General features: G+C 38.0%; 2 protein-coding genes across 3 annotated transcripts; both read right to left on the bottom strand.

Moving 5' to 3' along the window:
• Position 1: 1 nt before the first annotated feature.
• iba57 (iron-sulfur cluster assembly factor IBA57) lies at positions 2 to 4189 on the bottom strand. The gene is made up of 3 exons (XM_084733113.1): positions 3692 to 4189; positions 1470 to 1819; positions 2 to 712 (listed from the first exon to the last, which is right to left on the bottom strand). The coding sequence occupies exons 1-3, from the start codon at positions 4060 to 4062 to the stop codon at positions 330 to 332; spliced, it is 1104 nt and encodes a 367-aa protein (XP_084589239.1). The 5' UTR covers positions 4063 to 4189; the 3' UTR covers positions 2 to 329.
• A 2977-nt stretch (positions 4190 to 7166) lies between these two features.
• Positions 7167 to 24032, bottom strand: gjc2 (gap junction protein gamma 2). 2 transcript variants are annotated; one of them, XM_084733111.1, is made up of 3 exons: positions 23063 to 24031; positions 12198 to 12327; positions 7167 to 9494 (listed from the first exon to the last, which is right to left on the bottom strand). In XM_084733111.1, exon 3 carries the CDS (start codon positions 9463 to 9465, stop codon positions 8209 to 8211), a length of 1257 nt encoding a protein of 418 aa, XP_084589237.1. In that variant the 5' UTR covers positions 9466 to 9494; positions 12198 to 12327; positions 23063 to 24031; the 3' UTR covers positions 7167 to 8208. The 2 variants fall into 2 exon arrangements, with proteins under 2 accessions (XP_084589237.1, XP_084589238.1); XM_084733112.1 differs by lacking the exon at positions 12198 to 12327 and having other exon boundaries at positions 23063 to 24032.
• Between the last annotated feature and the right edge of the window lie 2487 nt (positions 24033 to 26519).

Consider the following 26519-nt stretch of genomic DNA (forward strand, 5'->3'; position numbering starts at 1 on the left):
GTTAGAGTTTTTGTCGTGCTATTTTGCATATTTATTCAACAACCACCTGGACCATATCACAGTTGGTATATCCTGTTGTTTAGTGCTGCAATGGATCTGTTAAATAGCATAATTCTGTGGTAAATAATACTTTATATTTGGGAAAAATCACTCTAAAAATAGCTTGTACTGCAAACAAAAATACTCACAAATATGGATTAGTGCCACACAGCTGTTAAGCAATGACAGTGTAACATACTGTACTTCAGGGCTCAGTCAATGAGAAGTCTGTCAGATGTGATGTACATCACATTTGAGGGAACCATAAAACTTCCTCCTCTTCAGTTGATTTACACGTCTTTAGGCCACCAGTCTGGCACAGAGGCCTCAACTGTCACTGCAGAGTCGTCAGAAGATTTGAGCGTCAACACCTCTTTGGCATGAGCCATGCGGATTAGACTCAGACCCAGCTCTCCATGCCCCGCTCGGTGCTTCCCAGCCGGCTTGCCCGACTGTGTCTGCAGCGCGGCTCCCTCCTCGAGGTCTTGAACTGGAGCTGACAAGCGCACTGGCATCAGGCGTTTCCGAACCACCCCAGTGTGATGAGTCCTGGCTGTGAGCTCCTGGCCGATGTAGCAGCCTTTGCTGAAGCTGATACCCTGCATGTAGACGAGATTTGACTCCAGTGGTAGCGCCACGCCAGGGGGAAGGTCCTTCACTCCCTCAGGAAGTCCTAGAAAATGATGACAGCAGAGGAACAGAGGATAAAACTTATCAGACTATCAAGAGCACATGTGCATACATTACAGTCTTTATTTCTCATCCTGTTTCTCTTTTAAAGGGACAGTTCGGAGTATTTGATGTCGGGTTGTATGAGGTATTTATCATTGATTTATTACCTACAGTAGATGCCAGTTGGCACACCACCAGTTTGGGGAAGCAGAGAGGAGAATTTGCACAAAAACTAAGCAATGAAGTAGTGGACAGGTTGGGCAGTAAAATCTATTTTAGCCACCTAAAAACGTCAGTGTAAATATACACTATATTTTGAATATTTTTACAGATTTACCTCAGGCACTCTTTTCTAGAGGGAAACTGCTATTATACAAGCCAAATATTGTTCTCCAAGGAGGATGAATTGGGTAATGGTGGTCCCCAGCAATAATTTTGAGCAAAAAATGTAAATATTACCATTGTTGCCTGTCAGTGTCAGTGTTAGTGAGCTACAGCATTGTGACAAAATTATGCCTATTATGACTGGTTTGGTCCCCTAACCTACCTATAGCCACAGGCCTCTACTTATTGGCAAAATATTTAACATATGAATTAACCAACTAGTGACAAATATTGTGAGTCACTCGAACCAGTGAGAAATATACACATTATTTTGTAATTTATTCCCATGCATGCTGTAATCTCCGTCTCTCCTTGCACTTCAAATAATCCAAATGACCCCCTTTTAATACAAACTGCATGTATTCCTGTCTTACCTATTGCATAGCGATGTCTGTGATACTCCTCTGTGTCACCTTTCTGACAAGATGCTATGATATCTGAGGGGTTCACTTGATTGTCCAACACCAATCTCCAGCCCATTTCCTGAGTTCGAGGGTCAGTCTCCCAAACCAGAGCTTTGTCTGGGGAGGAGAGCTGCGGTTTACTGGCTTCTTCACCTGCGCTCTTCTGCTTGGGAAGCACCGCCCATACAGAGAGCTCTGGACAGGGGTTTATATTGACCTTTCTGCGGAGCTTGTACACCTTCAGATGTCTCAAGATTGAGTCCTTAATTGTGGAGTCGCACTCCAGGAAAACGCCATGTCCTGGAGCAGTTTCTTTCAGACTGAAAGGAAATACATGTAAGATTAGTGTCTCATACAAATAAAATCCCCATTAAGAGTATCCTGTTTGATAATTCCAGGGGTTATTTTTGATGGTGTTACAATATATCTCTGCTTTTTAATGCATCCTGAGCAGCAGTGAGCAGCAGGGAACAAATTGGGGTTCAGTATCTTCATTGGAAACCAAAATCTGTACAAGTGTCCTTGAAATGTTCATCATGCATTTTTTTTGACAGACTGGGTACTTCATGCTCTGTGCATTGCAACCTACCCATTAAAGTAGATGTTTCACTGAATTACATTCACTTATTGTTGCTTGCTCAAGTGCTCTCAAAAACCTCACATTACTACACTGGAAATGTCTAAATATGTGATTACTTGTTTTTAGGGCTGCACATTTAATCAAAATACTACCAAAATTGCAATATGGTAACGTGCAATAACCAAATGACAGAAACTGTAATTTTTTGATGAAGGAAAAATGTTTGACAAAACAGTACAGTACTGTAGTGCTGCAGAGATGCCCTGCCCCACAACTCTTGTTTTCCAGATGAAGAAAACATGTTTGTTTGGTACAGATCCCAACAAATGTCACATCATCATGAGTAGTGTGATTTTATTTTTACCATATTGTGGCACCATAGTGACAGCCGTTTTCTGTTGAAAAGTATGTTGAGACAGAACACAGGAAGGGTAAAAGTTCAAATGATCAAAAGAGGACTTGAGTAAATGATGTGTAGCTATTAGGAAAGGGGATTTCATTGCTTAAAAATCAGTGTGGTGTTAATGGTTTTTGAAGCAACTTAGAAACATGGGGTTGTAACCGAGTACGCACGTCTCCAGAGGATTAAAAACAACTAAAGACAAAACTGGAAAATCTGTCAGCATGTAAAATTAACTTTTTTGTCCAGTGGCCAAATGGGCTAATGGGATTTGGCTGAGCTGTTTGTAAACGCACCACAGAGACAGTTGATCGTTGGGTCATAGTCCTAGGATGTGAAATACCAACAGTACTTTGTGGTATTGGTGATACAAGTCTTTGTAGAATGTATGACATTTTCTGGCTTACAGTGAGTTGTGTGTAATATACAATTAGCCTTCTAGGATAAGTCTTGCAGGAAAATGCTTATGGCCCATAGATTAACAAATACATAGGAAATAAGCACCCTTATTCCATAGATCTGTTTCAAGGACCTGATGAGACTTGTTGCCATGGATACCAACACATCATTTGGCTGAACAGAGATGACTCACAGATATATCATCACTGCTTTTATAGTTGGAAGAAGTGTCAGTATTTTCATGATTCCATATAGTTATATTTAATTAATTAGCAAGGAGACCAAGGCAATAAAACAGAAATGACCAGCCAATTATTTATTTTCTATCTCCACATAATTCTTCTTTTGGCTAGGTTTCCTATTATAATGAATTAATTTCATTTCATATTTTTATTTTTACCTTCAGGATTTCTAAACACTCTGATATATCATAATACCTTGATACCACCCAAGTCTACATGCTATCTTTAAATTTTACATAGTGTGTGTGGTGTTTTTTTGTTTTGTTTTGTTTTTGGCTGATGAGTGAGGCAAACCTACCAACCACTTGCATACTACATCTGTATTAATACAAATTTTAAACATTAGCTTGCAAGTGAAAGTGTTTTTCAATTTCTTTAACATCGCAGGTCCTTTAATTTAGCCCATCTTAAAATTACTTAGACAAGAGTCTAAACCTAGGAGTCTGTTTTTTTTATAGTCTGAACCAGACTGAACTGCCAGCTGCATTACAAGATAAGAGGCCACACCCTTACGTCAACTGAACACATGCACTGTAGTGTTATAACGGTTCATAAAGAAGTTGTAATGTACCTGTACAACATGATGTCATATAGTGTCCTTCCCTGTACATTTAACATGTGTGAGTACATGGCAGTTTGTTCAGGCTCCTCCAGCAGTCCCATGTCGTTGGTTATAATCCCCTGCAGTAACGGGCTGGTGTCCTGTCCCTGGATCTTCAGTACGGTCCTGTGAGACAGCTGATAGCACACAAACTGTCCACCGCTACCTGTCTCCTGGCTGTACCTCCTCACATGAATCCCTGCTGGAGCCGAAGTACCGGGGAGAAACGTCAGGCACAAATACCGACCGGCAGTGTATTTCCTGCCGGACACACGAAGACAACCGGCGGCCGTGAACGCACCACGGGCGAGACACAAAACCCCCATATTGTATACTGTCATATGAGCGTGTTATGTGAGCAAATCAAGTGGTCACTCTGTTATCGACAGTGCACGGCTACATAACACAGGACATCACGGTTGACTCCGGCAGCATGGACTCCATCTTGAAATCCCACAATGCATTGCTCGATAATATTGGAGCACGTGTGACGCTGCTGCCTGTTTACAGCATAACCACCTCTGTTGTCATGATAATCACCAACAAACATAAACAGGTAAGCTAAGCTAATACCAAATAATGCATGTGATTTCTCTATAAGATTTCTTAAATATGTGGTTTTATCATTTTATGTTCCTTGTAAGTTTTCTCGGTATAACAACAGTTTATATACATATACGTATAGGGATGAAAAATATGGTTTAAAAATAACATCTTGATTTTTTTTTTAAAGCTGTGCCGCTCAATACAATCTATAGATCCACATAAACATTTTCTCCAAAATAACAAATCAGAAATTCTTAAATAGTGATGATCTTAAAGATTATGCATTACTGTAGATTAAACTACCCAACAGTACATAAAGTAAATCTGGGGGATTACGGACAAAATACATGTCCACAGTCTGATAAATTCCCAAATTTACATCACTTTATTGTAAAGGAGCCTCTAGAACAGTTATGTCATACCGCAGTATTACGATATAGCAAATCTAAGATATCTAGTCTCATATCACAATATCAATATAATATCTTTATATCACTCAGCCCTAATACAGTCTTTATTTATGTCTGCAGTTTTGACAAGAAACTTTTCTTCTTACATCCTCTCAGCATTTCTTTTTCATTATAACAAGATATGTTTAAGATATGTTGAAATGTTATCAGTTTTTGACCAGTATTGGTTTTTCAATGGCCAATGCTGAGAGAGCGCAGGGCAGCTGATGGCTGATGCTGATAGCAAAATAAGGCAAAACATCTCAGGTGCTATGAATGATACATATTAAGGTCCTGTTCCATTTAGTGTTGCAGAGCCTTTCTAGTGAGCCTGCATGCAAAACGAAATGGAACACATACATTACCAGGTAAAAGATTTAAAAGAGACGAGCCTTATTCTAACAAAACTGGTGGAAAACAGATAATAAAACGCTATTGAGTGATGTGAAAGTGCATCACTCTGCATCTTCTATGATCAGGCTGCTTGGCAAAAAAACTGTTAGATATAGAAATATGGAAGTTTCCTGTAACTTTTTGAATACAGTGAGTTATGGGTATAAAGATAATTTATTGATCATCTTTCAGATTGAGTTTGTGGATTAGTTATAAGTTATCCCAATGTATTGCAGGTTATTATGAGTGACAGTCGACACCCGTTCTTACTTATCCAATAATTACTGGATGGAAAATTGGATGTTTTTCCTCTATGTTCCATTCTTTTGACATATAAACTACACCCTAAGCCTTGTTTTAATAATAAAAGTCAGTTTTTAATAAGTTTTTATTTTTATTACTGCAGCTGGTTCTGGAAAACTGGTGCTTTACCCTTTTTATGGTATTTTCCCATATTTAAGACAATAAAATGCTATGTGACTTCTTAGGTTGTAAAAAGTATATACCCCTCTCACTCTTACAGATTTACTGTCTATATATTTCACATTTCTTCATTGAGAGCACAGACTTAAAGGGACAGTTCACGTCAAAATCAAATATACATATTTTTCTACTTACCTGTAGTGCTATTTATCCATTTATATGGTTTTGGTGTGACTTGCTGATTGGAGATATCAGCTGAAGAGATGTCTGCCTTCTCTCCAATGTAATGGAACTAGCTGGACGTCGGCTTGTGGTGCTCAAAGCACGAATACATTTGAAAAACTCAACAGCAATGCCTCTTTCCAGAAGTCATGTCCTGCTGACTCAAAATGATCCACACCTTGTTGTGAGGAATTTCATGTAGGAACTTTCTTTCTACCAACCAGTCAACCATTTCACGGCACTGAAGGAAGCATGCGTCTATTTTGGGAGAACTGTCATTTTAAGACAAATTTACTGTGACTAGTAGTCAAAGGGTCTCAATATATATAAGAAAGAATTAAAATTGAATCAGTTTGTGTGATTTAGTCATTTACAATTTGCCCACTGGTAAGAAACAACATACTTAAACTTTACCTCAAGCTCCTTACTTTGAATTAGACTTCAACCTTTTGATGACACTTTCTATGACACCTGTGTCTATAACGCATTATTTATAATGAGTTATACTGTGCTTATGGCAACGTATAATTATAGTTAATAACACTTGTAAATTCTTTATAAAATAATCATATCATGTTAGAAATCATTTTATAGTGACTTATAAAGTCTAGAATAATGATAATTAATAATTGCTGGTCACTGACGGTAATTTTGTTTGGCAAAGATCATAGAGTTCTTATAATCCTCATAGATAATGCATACATTACCATTTTATAATGCATTATAATCTCTGATATAATCCATTATGACGTGATTATACATAGTAAAATAATTACTGTATAATGCATTACAGCTGTGTTTTTTGGGGAAACATTACATTAGTGAAATGTAAATATCCATCATTCAGTTGTTCATCATAATTAAACATAACTATTTTACAATGCATGACAATCACTTCTATGATGCATTATGATGTGCTTATGAATTATTCTAAGTGGTAATTGAGTGCTTCAGGTAAAGTTAAAAATTATCATTAAATTGATGCAAGAACAACACATTGTAAAATAAAGTAATTTAATGCATGATATGGTGATCATTTTATAATGCATATACTTACATTATAATAATACATTATAAAACTATAATAATGTATTATAACTATGATTATTATAATACACTATGATTCCTGCCAAAAAATGTCCATAAGTTATCAGTAATTATGAATTGTTATGATACTTGACATTGACGTTATGTGCCATGGTTGTTGTTATAAAGCAGTGAGTCTTTCTGACTATAATTATACATCATTATGAGTACAGTATAACACATCATAGTTTTTTTTTTATAGTTATTCATTATAGACGTGGTGTCATAGAAAGTGTTGCCAACTTTCTGGTTTGCCGTTTCAGAGAGATCATTGTGATTAGTGTGATGAAACAGAGGCAGATGTCTTATTATAAAACAAGAAATCAGAGGTTTCAAATAAGTTTATTTCTTCATGAATAAAATACTAGAACAGTCTTTAAAAGTTTGAGGCACTTTGAAGTATGACAACAGTGAAGGCAGGATTAAATATTATTCTGAAATCAAATCTAGAAACATACTGCTTCAATGACAGGAAAACCTAACATGCCTAAACATAAGATAAATGTGGAACCAAGGACAGGGTTTCTACTGTAGTCTATGTGTATACTGTATGTTCCCAGTTGTAAAAGCATGCATCATCTGCTTCAGATTGCAGAAAATCAGTATTTAGTTTAGAAAATAATCAGATTTTCTATGCACTTACCACTTCCCCTTCGGATGTGACGCTGAAAGTCTTTGGAAAATATAGAATAGATAGATAAAGGCTTTGCACGCAATGACTGAAGATCATCACACTGAGCAGATGTTTACCAGAAGACCCTACAGTGACACAGCCCTGTTTCATTATCTTTATCAAAATATTTCACATTTAATCTGCTTCCAGCAACACTCAACCATACTACATCCAAAATACCTCCCCAAATACTAAACATGCATCTTTCCAACAACAATCTGCGTTCTTCACAAATGAGTCATTGTGCATTTGTACAGTGTTTTTCACTGCATGTAAAAAAAATTGGATTGAGGGTACAATCACACACTTACAGAGTTAAATTTCCTCAGATTAATCCAGTTCAGCGGCAGTCAAGGGTAGATCATATAAATAGCTCGAAGCAGTCTGTTTACTTTGACATTTTAGCTGGAATTAGAGATGTTTAACTAAGTAAGCACATGTTATTTGTGTCCAAAAGCTATGGCAAGCACAAAATGACACACTACAGTAACAAAGAAGATTCATGATACTGGATTTGATCATTTTGTCATGTGAGTTTTCTTTTTTTATTTCTCAAAAACTGTGTATTGTACTCCTTCAGCTGGTGCGATTGAAATTCCTATTGTCCAAAGTCATATCTCTCACTCCTCCAGCTTTGTCACAGTGCAATCCTGGAGTCCTGAAAGTTTTTATTGTTAATTTACTAAGTTAGATTTCTAGATCCAGACAGAAGTCTTTCCGTTTTTTACAATAGTTGCAGCCTTCTCTGTGGCTGATTTTGGCCTTGCTCCTTGTTTCTCCTGGACTGTATTGACTCGGTTTTGCTCTGCCATGGTGCCCCCCGACACAGGACTACTGGTTCTGGAGGTTTGCTGGTTGTTTTTGGTTTGATATGTTTGAAAGGCCATGTCGAGCTGTTCCTGGGCTACCCGTAGGTGCCGGTGCAGGCTCGCCAAATCGGACGGGATGTTCTCATCTGGGCTTATGCACTGCTGCTCCTGGGCCACGTTGGCCACGTTCTGCTCATGGGTGATGAGGCTGTTAGGGATCCTGCTGGGTTTGTCTGTCTTCATCACAAGGTTGTAACCTGGAGGAGAGGCTGGGATGTTGCGAGAAAAGCCGTAGGCGTAGGATGTCCGTCGGCCCCGGTTCCTCTTCATTCGAAGGGTGTCCCGAAATGTGCCGATTCCCAAGTGAAGCATCTCACACACGTTTAGGACGAGACAAAGACAGCTGACCACATACATGATCAGGAGGAAGATGGTTTTCTCTGTGGGTCTAGAGATGAAACAGTCCACTCTGTGTGGACAGGGGATCCTGTTGCAAACATATGAAGGATTAACTCGAAAACCGTAGAGGAGGTACTGTCCTGCAAGGAAAGCGATTTCAAAAATAGCTCGAGACATCAGCTGAAGAACGTAGATTCTCATCAGGCCTTCTTGCATAATTTTTCTGCGGCCATCTGATTTCGGCGGGTCTTTGCCAGAGCTGCTTACAGGTTCAGGCTTGGCCTCTTGCACCTCCAGTGTATCCTCATAGATCATAGGCTCAGCATCGTCATCCTCATCCTCCTCCAGGACATCCTCCAGATGGTGGCTCTCCCTCCACCTGGAGTGAGGAGGAGGCTTTCTGCGGAGCCTGTGGTGCTTCCTGCGCTCCTCGTCCGAACTCCGGGCGATCTTGTGGATGGCGTAGCCCATGTACATGATGGAGGGAGTGGAGATCATGATGATCTGGAAGACCCAGAAGCGGACGTGCGAGAGGGGGGCGAAGGCATCGTAGCATACGTTGTCACAACCCGGCTGCTTGGTGTTGCAGATGAACTTGGTCTGTTCGTCTGAGTAGATGGACTCACCGCCAACCGCTGTGAGCACGATGCGGAAGATGATGAGCACTGTCAGCCACACTTTCCCCACAAAGGTGGAGTGGTTGTGGATCTCTTCCAGGAGACGAGTGAGGAAGCTCCAGCTCATGTTGCTCCAACAAGCTTTTCAACTAGAATCTGTAAGGAGAGAATAACAAATTGATTAAGATCCAAGTAGAGATTCGTTGCACAGAAATCGAGAATGGACATATTTGTAAAATGTTTGATTTTTTTAAATGCTGTAGGGCTACTTTAACTCCTTAGCTTTGTTTTGTCTTGAGATAAGTAATTAATGAATCCCGTATCATGAGAAAATAATCTTGAGATAACAAAATAATTGACCCATTATAATGAGAAAACTAATTTTTTTTATTGCAATATAATGAAATAATTAACCCATTAATCTATTATGAGAAAACAATCTTTTTTTAATAACAAGATTTAAACAAGATTTTTTATCTGGAGATAATTAAAAAATCATTCAACTAACTGATTATTCTACTAAACATTTCAAGAAAACTTGTGGTGTTTGCAGGAAAGCTGCAACCATTAGTCAATTCATTGGTTTGTTGATCAAAATAAAATTTCTGACTACTTTGACAATATGGTTGGTTGGTTTCAGCCATTTTTTTAAGGAAAAATGTCAAATGTGTCCTGGTTCCAACTTCTTAATATCAGGATTTACTGCTTTTCTTTATCATTTATGTGAGTAAATGAAAAGTCTTTGGATAAAAGCAATTTGAAGATGGTCACTTTGGGCTCTGGGAAATTGTGATAAGAATTCTTCACATTGTTTTGACATTTTGTAGACTAAATGATTGAATTTTAATAGTGAAAATAAGCAGCAGATTAATCAAATGAAAATGATGGTTAGTTGCAAACCTAGTTTTCAGCTGTCTCAGATTTAATTAGTAATAAATCTTACTTTGCTAATGTCTCAAACATCAGCTATATCATCTGCATAGTAGGGCTTGTTGTAATGAAGATGTTCAGTTTCGAGTGAAAGCCAAACAATGGCTCTTGTTGATTCATGTAAGTGAGCAGGGTGATGTCATTCAGCCAGCCTACATAAACAAACAGCGTGCAGTGTTTCTGATGTTACACATTGAAATACTTCATGAAATGGCAAAATAGCAACGAGAAGATTAAAACAAAAAGAGAAAACAATTCGTTAGTCAAGCGCAAATCCACCAGCAATAACAATAATCAGTTTGATTAAAGCTTTGACGCTACAAGAGGCTGAAACTGACGGAGCTCTAAATGCATGAAAAGCCCATTCTGCTCCGGTCAGAGTGCCACTTCACAAACATACTGTACTTCTTCATGCCAAAGGGCCACACACACTGAAAGATGTCACAGATGACATGAAACCTCACAGTGTCATCCTCTTCTCTCAGTCAGAGTCACTACTGATGACTCTGTGAGGTGAATGAAGCTGCGATGAGGAGACAGCGTCTGTCTCTTCATTCATGGGACCGGGCTGCTGAGTTCACGTTGACCTCATGACTGCGGCACCGTGTTCCCTGGCGTGGGATGTGCCATCTCCCCTGCCATCTGAGCGAACAGGAGAGGCTTGTTGCTCTGCCACGAGGCCTCCCCTCCAGATCCAGCACTGCTGACGCTGGGGAGGGCTGCAGCCACATGGAGACAGATGGCACCTATGGTGGGGCAGCTCACACGTCTGCCCCAGGATGACATGGCAGGAGGGCCACTACACCAAGGATTTACACCCAAGTTTACATGAATCTGTGGTGTATCAACATTAACCTTTAATTCTGTTTTACTATAATGTATTCAGTAAACTATCTGCCAGCTGATGATGTGTGTTTTACAGCTTGTTATGTTGATTATTTGCTGCCTTGTCTGGCTTTAATTTTCAGCCATTTTAACCAGGTTTCCCCTGAAAAGACGTTTCTAATGCAAGTGGGAATTGTCTGTTAATAAATAAAGATTAGAAGACAAAGAGTGATACATTCACATTAAGAGCAGCAATGTAAATGAAACTAAAACTTGAGATCATGTTTAGGTTCACAAACTTTTGCTTCATATAGTATGTTTGTTGAGATATGCAAAACAATCTGCTCCAAGTTATAGATAATTTTCATTTATAATATCTTTAAAATATGGAAAAACAAATATTTTGTATACTTCATAGGATTGAAATGTTTTAGAGAAGTGGTTTGTCTTATAATGTTAGCCACATAGGAATTGCAGTTACAGAAAATATTCAAATCTAATGAATAAATTCACTCATGATTTTTAAACTCTCCAAAATGTAGCCACTTTTTAATTAAATATATTACAAATGGATATTCAGATTGTAAATTAGAGTAACAATATTTAGGTTTAATACAAGCATAGTTAAGAACCATGATGTATGGTTAATAAGACATGTTTTTCAGTTGTAGGACCCGTTTTTTCATCATAAATGCAGGCACAGGCCTTTTTACAGTATTAAACATGCATGTTTATTATTATTTTTATTTAAGAAGGGACGGTTCACATTAATTAACATGAGTAAATGTGCCAGATTTAGTCATGCAGGCTAATTTTCATCTGTACTCTCTGACAGGGTGATGGCATATAAAAAACATTAAAAGTAATATGTATCTTATTGTTGGATGAAAATTTACGATTTCTTTTTCAACATCGACTGATTTGCTTTTGTTTTATAGCAGAATAATATTATTTCAGACTACATGCAATGACATAAAATGATTTTTCTTCAGGGTTAATTCAGACACAGGACCTCTGTAACAAAATGTGAATTTACAATGATATGATCAGTTAGCTCTATTTTATAGTTTCTTTAGGGGAAAGTCAACAACTGAAACAACCCACCTGGAAAAGTTGCACATGCATTTCCCATCCTGAAGCTCTCCTCTGCCCTCTCTAGTTATCCCCTGCACAGTCTGATCCGTGGAATACCACTTCCATCCTAATGTCCTGGACTTTTCCGTCTGACCGACAGCTTCCAGAGTGTCAAAAACAAAAAAAAACAATGAGGGAATTTATTAGAATAGACTTCTTTCTATTTATCCTGTTTTCCCACTCTGTGAAGAAGTGAGGTCTCGCCGCTGTGAATGCCTCACATTCTGGCTTGTGTCTGGTTTCTATTACACCAGCCTTCTGCCCAAGAAGGAAGTATAAAAACAGAGAGGCAGAAAAAAAATCCTCCTCTGGCAAGTGACCCTCATCTGAGGGTTCAGACTTGAGGATATCGTAGTGCAGATTGAAATGAGCACCCAGCTGAGGGAGCGTGTTAATCGCAACGCAGTCGACCTCCCCCCAACGCTCATGTGCAACATTTGTAACACAGATGATGAGGGTCTCTCTCTCCTCTGTCTGTTTCTCTTACTTTCTCTCTCTCCCTCTCTACATCTCCATCTATCTACAGTATGTGTCTCAGCTTTTGCTGCAGGATAAAGTCTTCATGCCCTCCAACAATTTATGCAGCATGTAAAAAAGCAACAGCGTTATTTGTTTTAACTTAACTTCCTACACACAGAGAGAATGCAGAAAGTTAATTAAATGCAAAATTTGCACCAGAAAATGTGTTCTTTGTGCTTCCAGACAACATGAGTCTGACTATATTTTTAGATTTGCACATCATGAAAGGAGAAATACATAATATCAAGACTATTTTACTGTGGATTAATCCTTATACATTTTCCAATATGCAAATTCAGGATGCCCTGGTTAAAAAGTTAGTGTCTGGGTTACTGTAAAAATTTAAGTTGACTGTGTTTGAAAAGACAACTGGAGGTAGTTTTGTAATGGCACAAGATAAATAAACTTTTCTAGTCAAATAAGCTTGATATCAATTTGGTCATATTTGATAAAATCTATTTAATAAACTTAAGATATTACATTTAACCAACAACTCTTCAGTCACAACTTTTAAGTTGACTGAACCTGAGGAGACTGAGCTCTTTGCAGTACTTTCATTCAACTCCTCCTTTCAAGTTAAAAGACTTAGAGGAACTCATGTTTATAAGTTTTGAGGTGGTCTCCAGCTTCCACTGTTCTTATGGAGACACTCTGTGTCTCTGTCACTTAAAAACTATGCAACAACAGGCTGGGACATATTTATTGTCCCCACCAACCGTGGCATGAAATATCCCCCCTTGTTTGTGGACTACGTTCCAAACTTGCTCTTCAGTCGCTTCATGCCTCCTGTCCCTCCTGAACCTGATGTGTCTTCGTTGTCCCCAGACTAAGTGTCCTTGTTGGAATCTCTGCACATCACCTCGGTAATGTTGCTGTTTTCATTGGTCTCAGAGGCTGTGTCCCAGTCCAACAGGACAGCTAACTGAGGTAACTAGCAAATGGCAGCTATAACACAGTTAGAAGCAGTGCACCAGTGACAAGAGAAAAGGTCTGTGTTGCAATAGTTCCTGTGTTTGATGGCGAGATGCAGCTCCAGAATTGAGTGTAAGGTGTGTTTTTTTTTCTTTTTCTCTGCAGCTAATGAATAAATGAAAACATGGTCAACTACGACTCTTTTCACTGACTAACACTTTAGTCAGTGACAGCTCTAGACTTTTTACAGTGTAAGCAGCAGCTCACTCAGAGAAAAAGGGTGATGTACAGAGTTGTGACACGCTTCACACATTCGTAAAAATGCAAAAGGTCATTAAAAACACACCTTTTCCTCTTTCTCTGTCCCACTCATACACACACACACACGCAAACACACATGAACATCAACCTCAGTAAATGCAGATTAGCAACCTCTATATTATCTGTCAATTACATAACAGTTTACAGTGGGTGACAGTTATGAAAAAACAACTGTGGGGAGACAACGCCAGGGAGTTTGAGGACAGAAGTGTCACTGAGACATAAGCCACCTTGCCTCGGTGCAGATCCGCTAGAATGTAACCAGCAGGTACGCTCAGTCATATCAAGTGTCATAATATTTAGATCCCCCATCCAGGCAGATGGCCAGATAACAGAGCAGTGGACCGGCCGCACTCTGCACGTCTTTTCCGACCTGATGTTTATTCTTCAAGCTTTCACCTCGGCCTGCACAGCGCAGTAGCACATGATGTTACTTAAGGCACGTGACTGATTTTTTTTTCTTACTGTGTGTGGACAGAAGTTTCTCTCTCTCACACACACACACATTTGCATTAGATTTTTTTTTTCTGACACGACAAAGTACAGATGAAGAGGTGATTCATGCGGAATTAAAATCGGAAAGGAATTTGCCTGTTACTTTATTCTGTGTGCCAGAGCTTGCTGTCAAGTTTGGGAAGGGGTCTGAACTCAACGACTTTTAATAGAGGACAGACAAACGGGTTAGTGTCTGGCTCACATCAGTGAAATGTGTCTGGTCATTGTCACAGTGACCATATTATTATAATGTTAGTTTCATAAGGCCCTCAATAACCCTTAGTTATGACCTGTATACAGCTATAAAGCGAAGAATAACGTTCAACAACATCAGCGAAGCCCCATCAATCAGATCACACTTTTAACCCAGTTCCGTAAATGATGATGAAAAATTCTTCATTTCCTGCGTCTTAATATATCGTCAGAATATGAGGTTGTCTTTAGTTAGTCAGAGACCAAAGACAAGTGCAGCAAGACATGAGAGAATACAAACACATGAGCAGTCTTTTGCATTTAGATCTCAGTCTGTTGGAGCAGTTTGCGAACTAAAGAAAGCTGTGAGAGCACAGCCATCTGGGCCTGCAGGACCTGTCCTCCGCAGGCCTCGCCTTCAAGGCTCCCCTCTCCATCTGACGGAGGAGATGTGGCGTAGCGAGCACCCCTGGTGCAGCACTGAGGAGAAGGAGACGGGGGATGCTGCTGGAATGAGTGGAGCATTTGGGGCTTGGACATGTGCTATCCCTAAGGGACGGGTGAGCACGTGTTACCAAGTTGCAGCGCATTTCTCTCCATCCAAAATCTTCCCGTCATCCAAAAGACACAGATGGTCCAGTGGAGATGGTTGATAAGTGAACATTCAAACAAAAGTCACTTAGACTTTTGATGAATGTTCCTAGACAGTTGGTGGAATTTGCTGCCCATGGTTTGGATTTACAGTTAACACTCACTGAGTTTTCACTAGGCTCACAGATGAGCCATGTTTGATATTTGAGTTTAACGTTATACATGGTACTAAATGCACAATAGATTCAACAGTTTTTTATATTTTATAGATTTTTGTCATGTACATGGCCTGTGAATGGCCTTAAATAGCCCTTTTTAGGGCAGGCACAGTACAGGGTTTCATTAATTATGGAATTCTAAGGTCTGTCATTTTTGCGTTGCTGACCCGTTGCTATGAATAACAGTTGGGACCATGGAGCTTTTCAAAATGAATGAAATTATTTTGAAATCAATATTATGTGTCAAGTTGTTCATTTACATTCAGACTGTATATCAGTCTACTTCACTCATTGATTTCATCTCCTGAACCAGACTATCTGAACTAACTGACCTTTCTCTTTGATGCACAGATATCATCAGTACATTACTGTAGTTAATTTATGTTTTTTGTTTGAATTATGTTGCTTAACTTATGTTTGCATTTTCATCCTATGGTTGCTCGTGTTCTTGCTCATATGGATGACATGACACTAACCCTTTTGCACCGCAGTTATAGTGATATGAAATAGTGGGGAAAACACAGGTGTTGTCAAAGGTACTAAGTTCCCATTCCATTTAGTGTAGCCGAGCCTTTCCAGTGAGCCAACATGCAGAATAGCAACACCCTGGAATGATAAGGAAGCTTAATTAATGTCATTGGTAACACCTGTTTTTACACTACAAAATGGCTGCTCTGAAAAAAGATAAATTATATTTGCTTATAATGTTTATTAAGGTGAGGTTCCTTCTGGGTTTTTATAAATATCACCTGCACAATTTGCTTTCCTTGCTTTGTTTTATTGTGCAAATAAATTACTATGTGCCTTTCTCCAACAACCAGTCTTTAAAACAGCATTAAAATATTTGAATTGATCAAAACAAAGTGCACAAATGCACAGAGTCAAACCAATGACTATAGTTTTAAATGTGTTGTCCCTGTGTCCTCGAACAATTCAGGCTATTCTGGCTTTGGGAAACCGTGGTTCATGTTGATAAATATTGATTGGACTGCCCAGAGCCAGGAAAATGTTACAGTATTCCCCTGTAAGACACTGTTTGACATTGCTGTTGTCACAAGGACTGGCATCATGTGACAGCCAAATGAGAGTGTTTAATATTCATTAGGTTAAAGTTATATTTAGTGTTAAATGTAAAAGAGATTAGATTTTTTTTTTGGTTGTGGTAGCATCTGTGAGACACAAAGAACTTTGAGAAAATCTAACATGACAGCTGACAAACTCAACAACAAACTTTATTTACCATTAAGACAAAATTAATTTAGCTAAATTTCTGTGGCGCAGTGTTGTATAAACTCTTTCTAAAATGTACTGCAGTTTTTAGAAAATGTATAAAATAAATCAAGGAGATATTTTGGCAGAAAGATTTTTCATTCCCAGACAGTTTCACCTTTCAGAGGTCACTGCGAGTTGTGAGGGTTTGCAGCGTAGCCGAGCGCTGAAGTGATGCAACATGGAGGAGTGAACATCTCAACAACTCTCCTTGGCCGCCACCAATGTCACCACAAGAGTTTGAACCGCATGTATTTACTGAACAAAGTTGATGCGAGCAGACTGGGGGCTCTGGAGGTCTGTGTTTATGTAACAGATAAAGCTCCACCATGTGACTTGGATGTGCCCCCACCCTCAGAGAAAAGAGTGACACAAGACACCAGAGCAAAAAAACATGCAACTTGGTGCTCGGACTCTTCCTCTGCACCATCTCTCCCACTGCTATCATTACATGTCTCCTACCAGGCTGTGGGGGGGCTATCCCATAGGCAGCCTGAGAGTGGTGGCAGTCCCATCTCATTTGTTCATTTTTCTCCCAGTTTCTCAGCCGAGCCTATCCTACCCCCGGGGTGAGTGCGTCCCGTGCCAGTTTTACTAAGGCTGGACTCCACTGAAGCGACTGAGATGAAAAGCCTTGAGGTGGATGCCAACAACTTCCCTCAGCCAGGGCTCTGCGGCTCCCACATATAAGCACAGCAACTTGTGTTGAGTGTGCATTACACTGTTTTAACACAAGATAATGGAAACTTGTTCTCATTGTTAATTTACTTTATAGGGATGCACCTAAAACCAAATATGTTATTCTGGAAAGCACAAATAATGCAGTGAAAAAAAATGTAACACAGTAATTTTAAGTTTTTATTTTAATGGAAGTACTTTTTTATTCAAGTACTTAATTTAAATGCTATAATATTATTATAATATATTATAGTATTAATATATGTATAATATTATAGTACTGTGAACTGAAGTGAGATTAACAAATCAAGAAACAGGAACAATTTACAGTAACCACTGTGCACCATTGCAATTTAAGATTATTCCCTTAAACTGAAGAGTATTTTTATATTTTTGTTTAAGAAATGCAAAGAGCTCTTATTTCTGATGCAAACCAGAATCTTTAGATTTTTATAAAACACTTTTTCAGTTTCTTGTTGTTCATTGTTCACCAGTTAACAGGGAGGTGGTGAGGGGGTTCATAAATCTTAGTTTAGTTTAAAATAAAAGTAAAGGAGTAAAGGTTACATAAATAATTATATGTAAATATTAAATCAGCTTGATGCTTTGAAGACACAATTACATTGGCAATAAATATTATAAAATACAACAATTTAATGCGACTTCCTATATGAACCACACCCACTTACAGACTTTAAACTGAATACACATACAGAGACGGATAATGATATGTCTGTGCACCTCTGGTACTTTAGTTCAGTTGCTAAAAAAATTACCCATGTCACTACTGTACAAATAAATAACCACAACTCATGTTGTTAATGTCGTGGTTATGCCTGTGAGACACAGCTGAGATGCAAGCCTGCATGGAGCATGGAGCAGACAGTTGCATCGATTAAAATGGAAGTATATCTGTTGCATGAGCGTGCCAGTAAAAAAAAAAACGCTTCTGGCACACTTGTGGTCTAGACATGCACAGGATGGACGGGAATGACTGAAACATCTTTGCAGTATAGGGCTATTTGCAGAGATACAGTGATTCGCAGCTTAAAAAGAATGTGGCACAGGGCTGTAAGGGTGATGTGGGGGGTAATGTGTTAAGTTTTAGTCATGGAAAAGTGTGCAAACCCATGATTTTGTTCAACAGTTTACAGGGACCACTGTACATGACTGACTGTAGGCTGATGATTCAGTGGGGCCACATCATGTATGGCCCTTTTCAGAACTAACTTCACATACAGAGTGTCATTTTCTAATTTCATCTATCACTAGATTTTGTTTATCTTTCTGACAAGCTATAAGAAAATTGTAGCTTAACTAAAAAAAAGTTTAAAAAAAAAAAAAAAGTAAACAGTTCAGCTGAGGACACGGTTACAAACAAACATGACCCTCTATAATGTAAAACAAAGCCAGGGCCTTATAGTTGTAGTAAAGGATGTCTTCTGTGTTTTTCAAGGGATTTGGGGGTTTTAAGGAGTGAATTTATTTCTAAAATTAGTTTAAAAGAAAAAAAAAAACAACCTCACAATGAATAGTTGAAGTGATTTCCAGTAGACATATCATCTCACCTGAATTTTATCTGTCTGAGTTGACAAAAACTATATTATTAAAATATATGATGTTTGATTGGTATCATATTATCATCATAATAATATTAATAATAGTCATTAATAATGATCATTTTCATTTTAGAAACAATTATTATAAGTACTGTTCATTGTTTTTGGAAAATCTGGCGCACTTCAACTGGTTTGGTTCTTATCTTTCAGATGGGAACCTTTTAGTATAACAGTCAGTATAACACAATCATAAAAGCCAAGGAATTGTTTTAGTGAAAATTGATGAAAAAAGACAATTATTCCCAAATCCTCACTTGCTAATAATTAGATAATGGTTTTCAACATCCAAGTGACTTAACTTGCTTATGTAAAAACATAAGAGTAATGCAGATTGCATCATAGAATTTAATGTAATAATGATTGAGGAATTCATATATAAATGATCTTATGTATTGCTGTATATTTAATGTTGTTTCACTAAAGTAAATATTCATATTGAAATATTAGTAAGAGCATAAGTGTTATTCTTACAGTAACTTTTCCATAATTAACAAAGATTTCCCTGCCAAAAACCTGCAACTCACTATGTGAAGGATTTTGCATTCACAGGCCAGCTGCTGCCTGCTGTGCACAGCTAATCCACCAGAGGGCAAAAAACATCTCTTAGATTGCATATAAAAATGTACTGATCATATAGATGTAGTGGAGGACTCATAGACTCGTGCATCAGATATGATGCAAATGGTGTTACAGGGTTAAGACACATAAGAAATTAAGACACAATTATATGAATCAACAAAACAGTATTCAGTTAACATTATTTTTACACTCTCTGGCTGATTAAGTTTTTTTTCCCATCGGGGCAGTAAAATCCAACACACAACTACCCATCCAAATAAAACAAAATAACAGTACTTTGCTTGCAGAGCTGCGGGGCCTTAATCTTTGACATTATCTTGTCTTAACTGGCCATGTCATGGGCTCATCTGGGGCAGGCCCAAAGGAGCAGCAGACCTAGTCAGGGTCATTTGGACTAGCAGAGATATGTTTACTGCAGCTCCTTCCTTCTAGATGCCTTTGTGCCGCTGCCCTTCTTCAACTCAGTGAACTCCAGGCACTGGTAGCAACGCTGCAGGATCGCTGATAACAGCAATATAGCTGCTGTTTGAGGCGTACACTTATGCAACGAGAGCTCAGATCAAAACTGTACATATGCACATACTGTATGGTGCACTGGTTAACACATGTGACATTAAAAGCTTGGTGATTAAGACAGTGACATTGCTAAGCAAAGGCAGTCTGCTGAGCAAAATATTAACCATCAGTTTCATCATGATTATGTAATAATGTATGCAGGGAATATTTTCTGTATTAACTTAAGACAAAAAGAAACCATGCTAATAAATGCATATTAATCAGTATACTTGAATGTTGCTTTGAAAGCATACGTTAGTTCTCTCCTTTTGTCAGTGGATGTTTTCGTCCACTAGATGGCAGTCATGAATTCAGCTGACACAGGCTCCTGAACTCTCACAAACATTTTGGAGTCTCTGAGGTTAATGACCTGTCTGACCTAGCTGTTGTTGGCTGGGAGCAATGACCTAAATGATACTGGATAACATCAGATGACAAAAAAAAAAACAAAAAAAAAAAAAAACCTGTTCCAGATGATAATGTCCTCACAAACATCACTGAAATGTATCTGTGTACCACATTTAAACAACAAGGCAGTTCAAAGTGCCTTACATAAAATATAAAAGATATTATTAATTAATGTTTATTATTATTATTAATATATATTTAATATTAATTAATTAAGTCTTAGCAAATAGAAAAGTCTTCAGCCTTGATTTAAAAGAACTGAGAGCTGCAGCAGACCTGAATTTTTCTGTTTGTCCCAGATATGTGGTGCATAAAAAGTGAATGCTGCCTCTCCATATTTTGTTTTGACTGTGAAAGTAGACGTGTCCCAGATGACCTGAGAGGTCCGGATGATTCATAATGTAGCAGCAGATCTAAAGAGTATTTTGGCCCTAAACCATTCAGTGCTTTACTAACTAACGGCAGTATTTTAATATGAATTCTTTGGCAGAGAGGAAACCAGAGCAAAGACCCGAGAACTGAGAATCCGAGTAATATGATCACTTCTCTGATCTTAGTAAGAAGACGAGCAGCAGTGTTCTGAACCAGCTGCATCTGTATGATCAGTTTTTTGGAGAGACCTGTAAAGACACTGTTACAGTGGTCAAGTTTCTCCAAGTCCTGCTGAGACATAAGCCCTTTAATTCTTGATTTATTCTGCAGGTGGTGTAATTATCTTAATGTGACCCTTGAAATTCATGCTTGAGTCCATGACTGAAGCTGATTTCCGACTTTTAATCATTCTTCCTTGGCTCCAAAAACAATTACCTCAGTTCTGTCTTTGTTCTATTAAGGAAAATTCTGTCACATCCGATTTGTTCAGTGCAACCACTGAACACTTGCATTAGATTGTATTCCCCTGGTGACAAGGTTATATAAATTTGTGTATCGTCTGCAGTTATGGTAACATATGATGTTGTTTTCCATGATCTGAGCCAGTGGGAGCATATAGGTATTAAACAGAAGAGGCCTCAGAATGTAACCTTGCGACTATATGATTAAACATTGTCACCCTTGCTAGTCAGCACCAGAAATACTAGTCATTTAAACTATTTATCAATATTTCATTCATGCACAATACTAGTTAACTGTTGCCATCACGTTTTCCAGTTGATCTAGTAATATGTAGAGGCGCTTGCTTGTGCCAGCACGGGCTGTAACCAATCTAATCCATGACTAGTTGTACACTTCCGTCTGCACAGCAATATGATCGCTGGATGTTGTTCAGTAGAAAGAAAATAGTTTCCTTATGAAACTGCTCACAATAAAGTCTGTGAAGTATCTTGAGTAACCAGGTAATGATTTCCGTAAAGAGATGCTGCTGTTGAGTTTTTCAGATGGATTTTTTTTGACACTTTGAGCAACACAAACTGAGTGCAATCCAGTTCCATTATATTGCAAGAAGGTAGACATATTTATGGCCGATATCTCCAAAGCTCTGCAACTCATACCAAAACAATCTAAGTGGATAAACAGCACTACTGGTGAGAGGAAAAATATATGTGTGTATATATATATATATATATATATATATATGTTATATTATATTATATATATATATATTTTTTTAAATTTTTCATTGACTGGTTCCTTTAAGATGACACTGACCAAACTATTCACCCGTGCTTATATAATTTCTCGGAAGTAAATGTCCATTTAAATGAAACAACTGATAATAAAAGCATGTATACTGTGTAAGTCATCTCAATGGTCATTTGCCACATTGTACTGCGACATAGCACACAACCTTTACTACAACTACAACTAGAACTCCCGACAGTTCACATGCCGGCTACACCAAAACAGGAAGGGTTGAGCTAAAGCCCAGCTCTTCCCCTGCAATAACAAAATGCTGCAGTCTCATTGTTTCAGGCTTTGGAGACTGCTTTCCTGTCAAACTGCTCGCACTGAAATAGGTAATTTTTCTTTTTTGATTTAAATTATAATAATTGTAACTCCTACTTGTCTTTGCTTTATTTTTTCTTTACAGACAGCCCGTTTCAAATATAAGCTACAGGACGGAAACCATTAAGTCCTTTTAGTATTCGGCGTTCTGCTAGAACCTTATATACATTTAAGCCTCTACAAAATAACACAGTCTGTTGTACAAAACTACTGTATATTCACGTTGTTGAAGTGCTGTTAGAATAAATCATCCTTTGAATAACTCAAAAGACATAAACAGATCTTCGACCACTTGAACAGCAACAACAAATTACACACTTTGTGAGGGTCATACATGTCCCCGCTGTTACTTTGTTTTATTCTTTATCTAGACTAGTGGCAAAGGGAAAACAAATGGCTGGCACTTTATTCACTTTACATCATGGGGAACTGACCAGAGAAATAGAATGTATCAGGACTAAATGTCTACTTTTAAAATGAGACAGAGAAAATGCATATATTATGTTAAAGCAAAAATGTAACAGCCAATCCTTACTTTCTCTCACTTGACTCCAAGTTGAATGAGCTTCTACATATCCAGTAGAATTCAGTTGCTGGTAAAAAAGAAGAAAAAAAAAAAAAAAAAAATTAAAGCCCAATCCACAGCACCGCAGTGAAAAAAGGACAACGAAAGGCTGGGGCAGGGGCTAATCCTATTCTTTATGGTAGGTCATCCTGGGCAGGCATCCAGATGCATGGTTTCACTGCTCAGGCTCAGAAGCAGGATGAGAGAGACAATGGGTCATTTTTCTTCAAAACCCCTCACCACCAAGTACAGGCAGGACACTCAGGAGACCAGCATCCTGCCAAAGGCCCCATTGTTTCCACAACCCATCTGCCCACTTTGCCATGACCACTGATTGTTTATGTATTTAATTCAGGATGATTCCTACTACTACCCCATTCATTCACCCAGAAATGAACAGTGACGTAGCTCTGGACCTCCAAAACCCTCCATTTCCTGATTTAGCAGTGTGCCTGTTTGTGTGTGCGTGTGTCTGCATGACATCTAAGATTATTAATAAAGTTATCACCAGCTATTTTAGTCTGGTTGTTCTACATTTTGTTATCAACTTGAACCTTTCCACTGATGCATGCTTTGAAGAAGATTTGTGTGAGAATTAACATGTTTTTCTTGCCATTTTCAAAGGTTATTTTCAAGGCCAAGACTTTTCCTCAGCTGGATGCAGAGGGCTGTTTGTTGTTGTTTGTCAAGTGATGGAAATGCGGCATGACATCTCCTTTTCCTGACGTGCCATGACATGATAATCACAAAGGATCTGATATTCTTTTTTTTTTGGCGTTGTGTTCGACCTCTTGCCATCTTTTTATATCACAAATGAAACTGAAGTTGAACTTGCAGACAAAGTATCAGCTTTTACTGTATGATGATATTTGACTTAATGTATTCAAACAAGGGATGCACCCAAAACCACAACAGACAACAAAGACTGTTTCACACACAGTGTTGTAAATCTACTGGTCCCCAAGTGTGTTTCTATTTAACTACTACTACTTTTTAAAGATATAATAATATAATAATACAAAAATATGATTTTGATATGCATTTGAATGCATACTTGTCCCATTTATTACACTTCATTTGTTACATTTTTATGGGCAAGTTTTTGCGTAAGATGTCATAAATCAAACGTCTCACCAATAAATCTATTTTAAAAATACTCTTACCCATGTCAAGAAAAGACAATTGCTGTTAAAGTATTTGTATCATCACATTTCACACCCACACAGCTGCTACTTTCATTACATGTTGGGACATTCAGGCTGCAGTTGTTTAGTGTGTACAGGAAGCTGTTAAAGTCAGGAAGACTAGAAATACCTGAACAGCTAAGTACATTTACTGAACTTGCTACTTTAAAAATTAAGATTACTGTGCAAAAAGCAGACGTAAATATATGGTTTAAACTATTAGTCAGTTAATTTTTCACGAAAAGATATTTCATGGTACTAACTTTTCAAAATGTGAGGATGTGGTGCTTTTCCTTGTAATCATTTCAGTAGTTTAACTCAAATGAGGTTTGAACTGTTGTTTGGCCAAAACAAGCACTTTGAAGGTGGTATTTGTGATGACATTTCTAACTATTTTCTGAAATTTTAAAACCAAACAATTGATCGATAAGTGGTCAAAATAATCAGCAGATTAATGCATAATGAAAATGAGCATTAGTTGCAGTCACATACAAAATAGTTAAAAATGAGCTCCACCTTAACCAACTACAACAACAGTAAAATCCTGCTTTTAATGCACAAGGAATAGTAATGTAATAATGTAATACCATATTTCCTCTAACAAAAGCTCTCAGTTTAAGCTGAGACAAACAAATGGGTGGATAAAGGTCCCTGCTTATAAGCTTATATGCCAATAAGTATGCTGTGCTTTCCAACTACTTCAGTTTAATAAAGATAATAATAAATCATGTTACTTTCAACACTTTGGTGTCCTGGATTATCAGTTTGCAGTATTATCAGTGTATCAGTTTTTTATTCTTTACTCATTTGTCTTTTTTCTTTCACTGCTGATGTATGTGTGTTAATGTCTCAACCAAACTGTATTTCGTAACTCCAGATGCTACATAGACGTACACTTTCCTGCAAATATTTCACAATAAGCCTTGTAAAGAAATTATGGGATGCTGTCCACTGAAATGCTAGTAGGCTTTTAATTTAAAAAGAATACAGAAGTGTCAGATTTGTGTAAACAGCATAATACATTAACAGGAAATTAACAGGACACACGTGTGCGAACCAGAAAACAAGGAGGTTTGTAATAAAATATACAAATCAAATAGAGGGAAAATCAAAAGCATGGTCAGGCTAGGGGTGGTGGGATTGATGTGAATGGCTTCACGGAAATTGTTTCAGGATGTCAAGGGGCTACTTTTAACTACGTCTGTCAGTGCCTCTCAACAAGAGACGCTTCAGGTGTGTGAGTGACGTAAAAGTCACATAAATTTTGAGTTGACACTGAGGTCACATTCCAAAAAAAATCAGCATATGAACATATGAAAGTGGCCCTCATCTGATTTGAAAAGATCCGATTCGATGTGACTTGTGCTATTCTCGCTGTCATTACAAGAACAGATCTGGGTCACAAAGGAACAAATAAGATCAGATTCACATGTTGAGGTGGAGAGCTAGCCATTTACAGGAAATGTGTTCAGCTCTTCTCAGGAGGATAAGTGATTCCAGTCGGGATCACCATTTTTCTTTGGGAACTGACTCAGAACCGGCAAAATATGCAGAAGGGAAACACCTCCTCTCTTTAGCTGCAAATGACTGCTACTTTCACCATGACAAACATCCTAGATAACAGATTATGCCCGCTATAGCTTGTCAGTGTTAATTGTCTTTCTATTTCACAAGAAACCTGACACAGCAGTTGTGACCATGTTTGCATGATAATTCAGTTTCAGTTACATCTGGTCAATTTTCAAACGGATCAATATTTGCATTTGTTCAGATCTACTGAAATTCTGAATTAATGTGTAACTGGACAAAGTGCAGTGCCAGCTTATCTGCAGTAAAGGATAAAGTTTCACAGAGTAATGTCTGACTTACCTGGCAGAGAACCAGACTGATCAAACAGTGTGATTCACTATTAGTTTACTGCCATAAGATAAAAAATTAAGCGTTTGTACCAACGAGATGAGGAAATGTTACCAAAAACTGACTTAATAAAGTTGATGGGAAATCTTTAGAAGTATCATCACATCTCTGACAAATGATAAGAAAACAGTTAAGACTGACAATATGTTTCATGAATAAATCTAAAAATTTGTTTTCTGAAATAAAACAAAACAAAACAAAACAAAACAAAACTTTAGGGCTATGTAATTTAACATTTTGGCTTTGGGCAGTGAGTGAAAAAGAAAGACAAAGAGAAAGATGGACCCATGGAAAGGTGAGGTATATGTAAGAGCATTTTAGAGTTT

Source organism: Lutjanus erythropterus, chromosome 12, assembly GCF_056507025.1.
Source record: "Lutjanus erythropterus isolate fLutEry1 chromosome 12, fLutEry1.hap2, whole genome shotgun sequence".
Taxonomy (NCBI): domain Eukaryota; kingdom Metazoa; phylum Chordata; class Actinopteri; order Lutjaniformes; family Lutjanidae; genus Lutjanus; species Lutjanus erythropterus.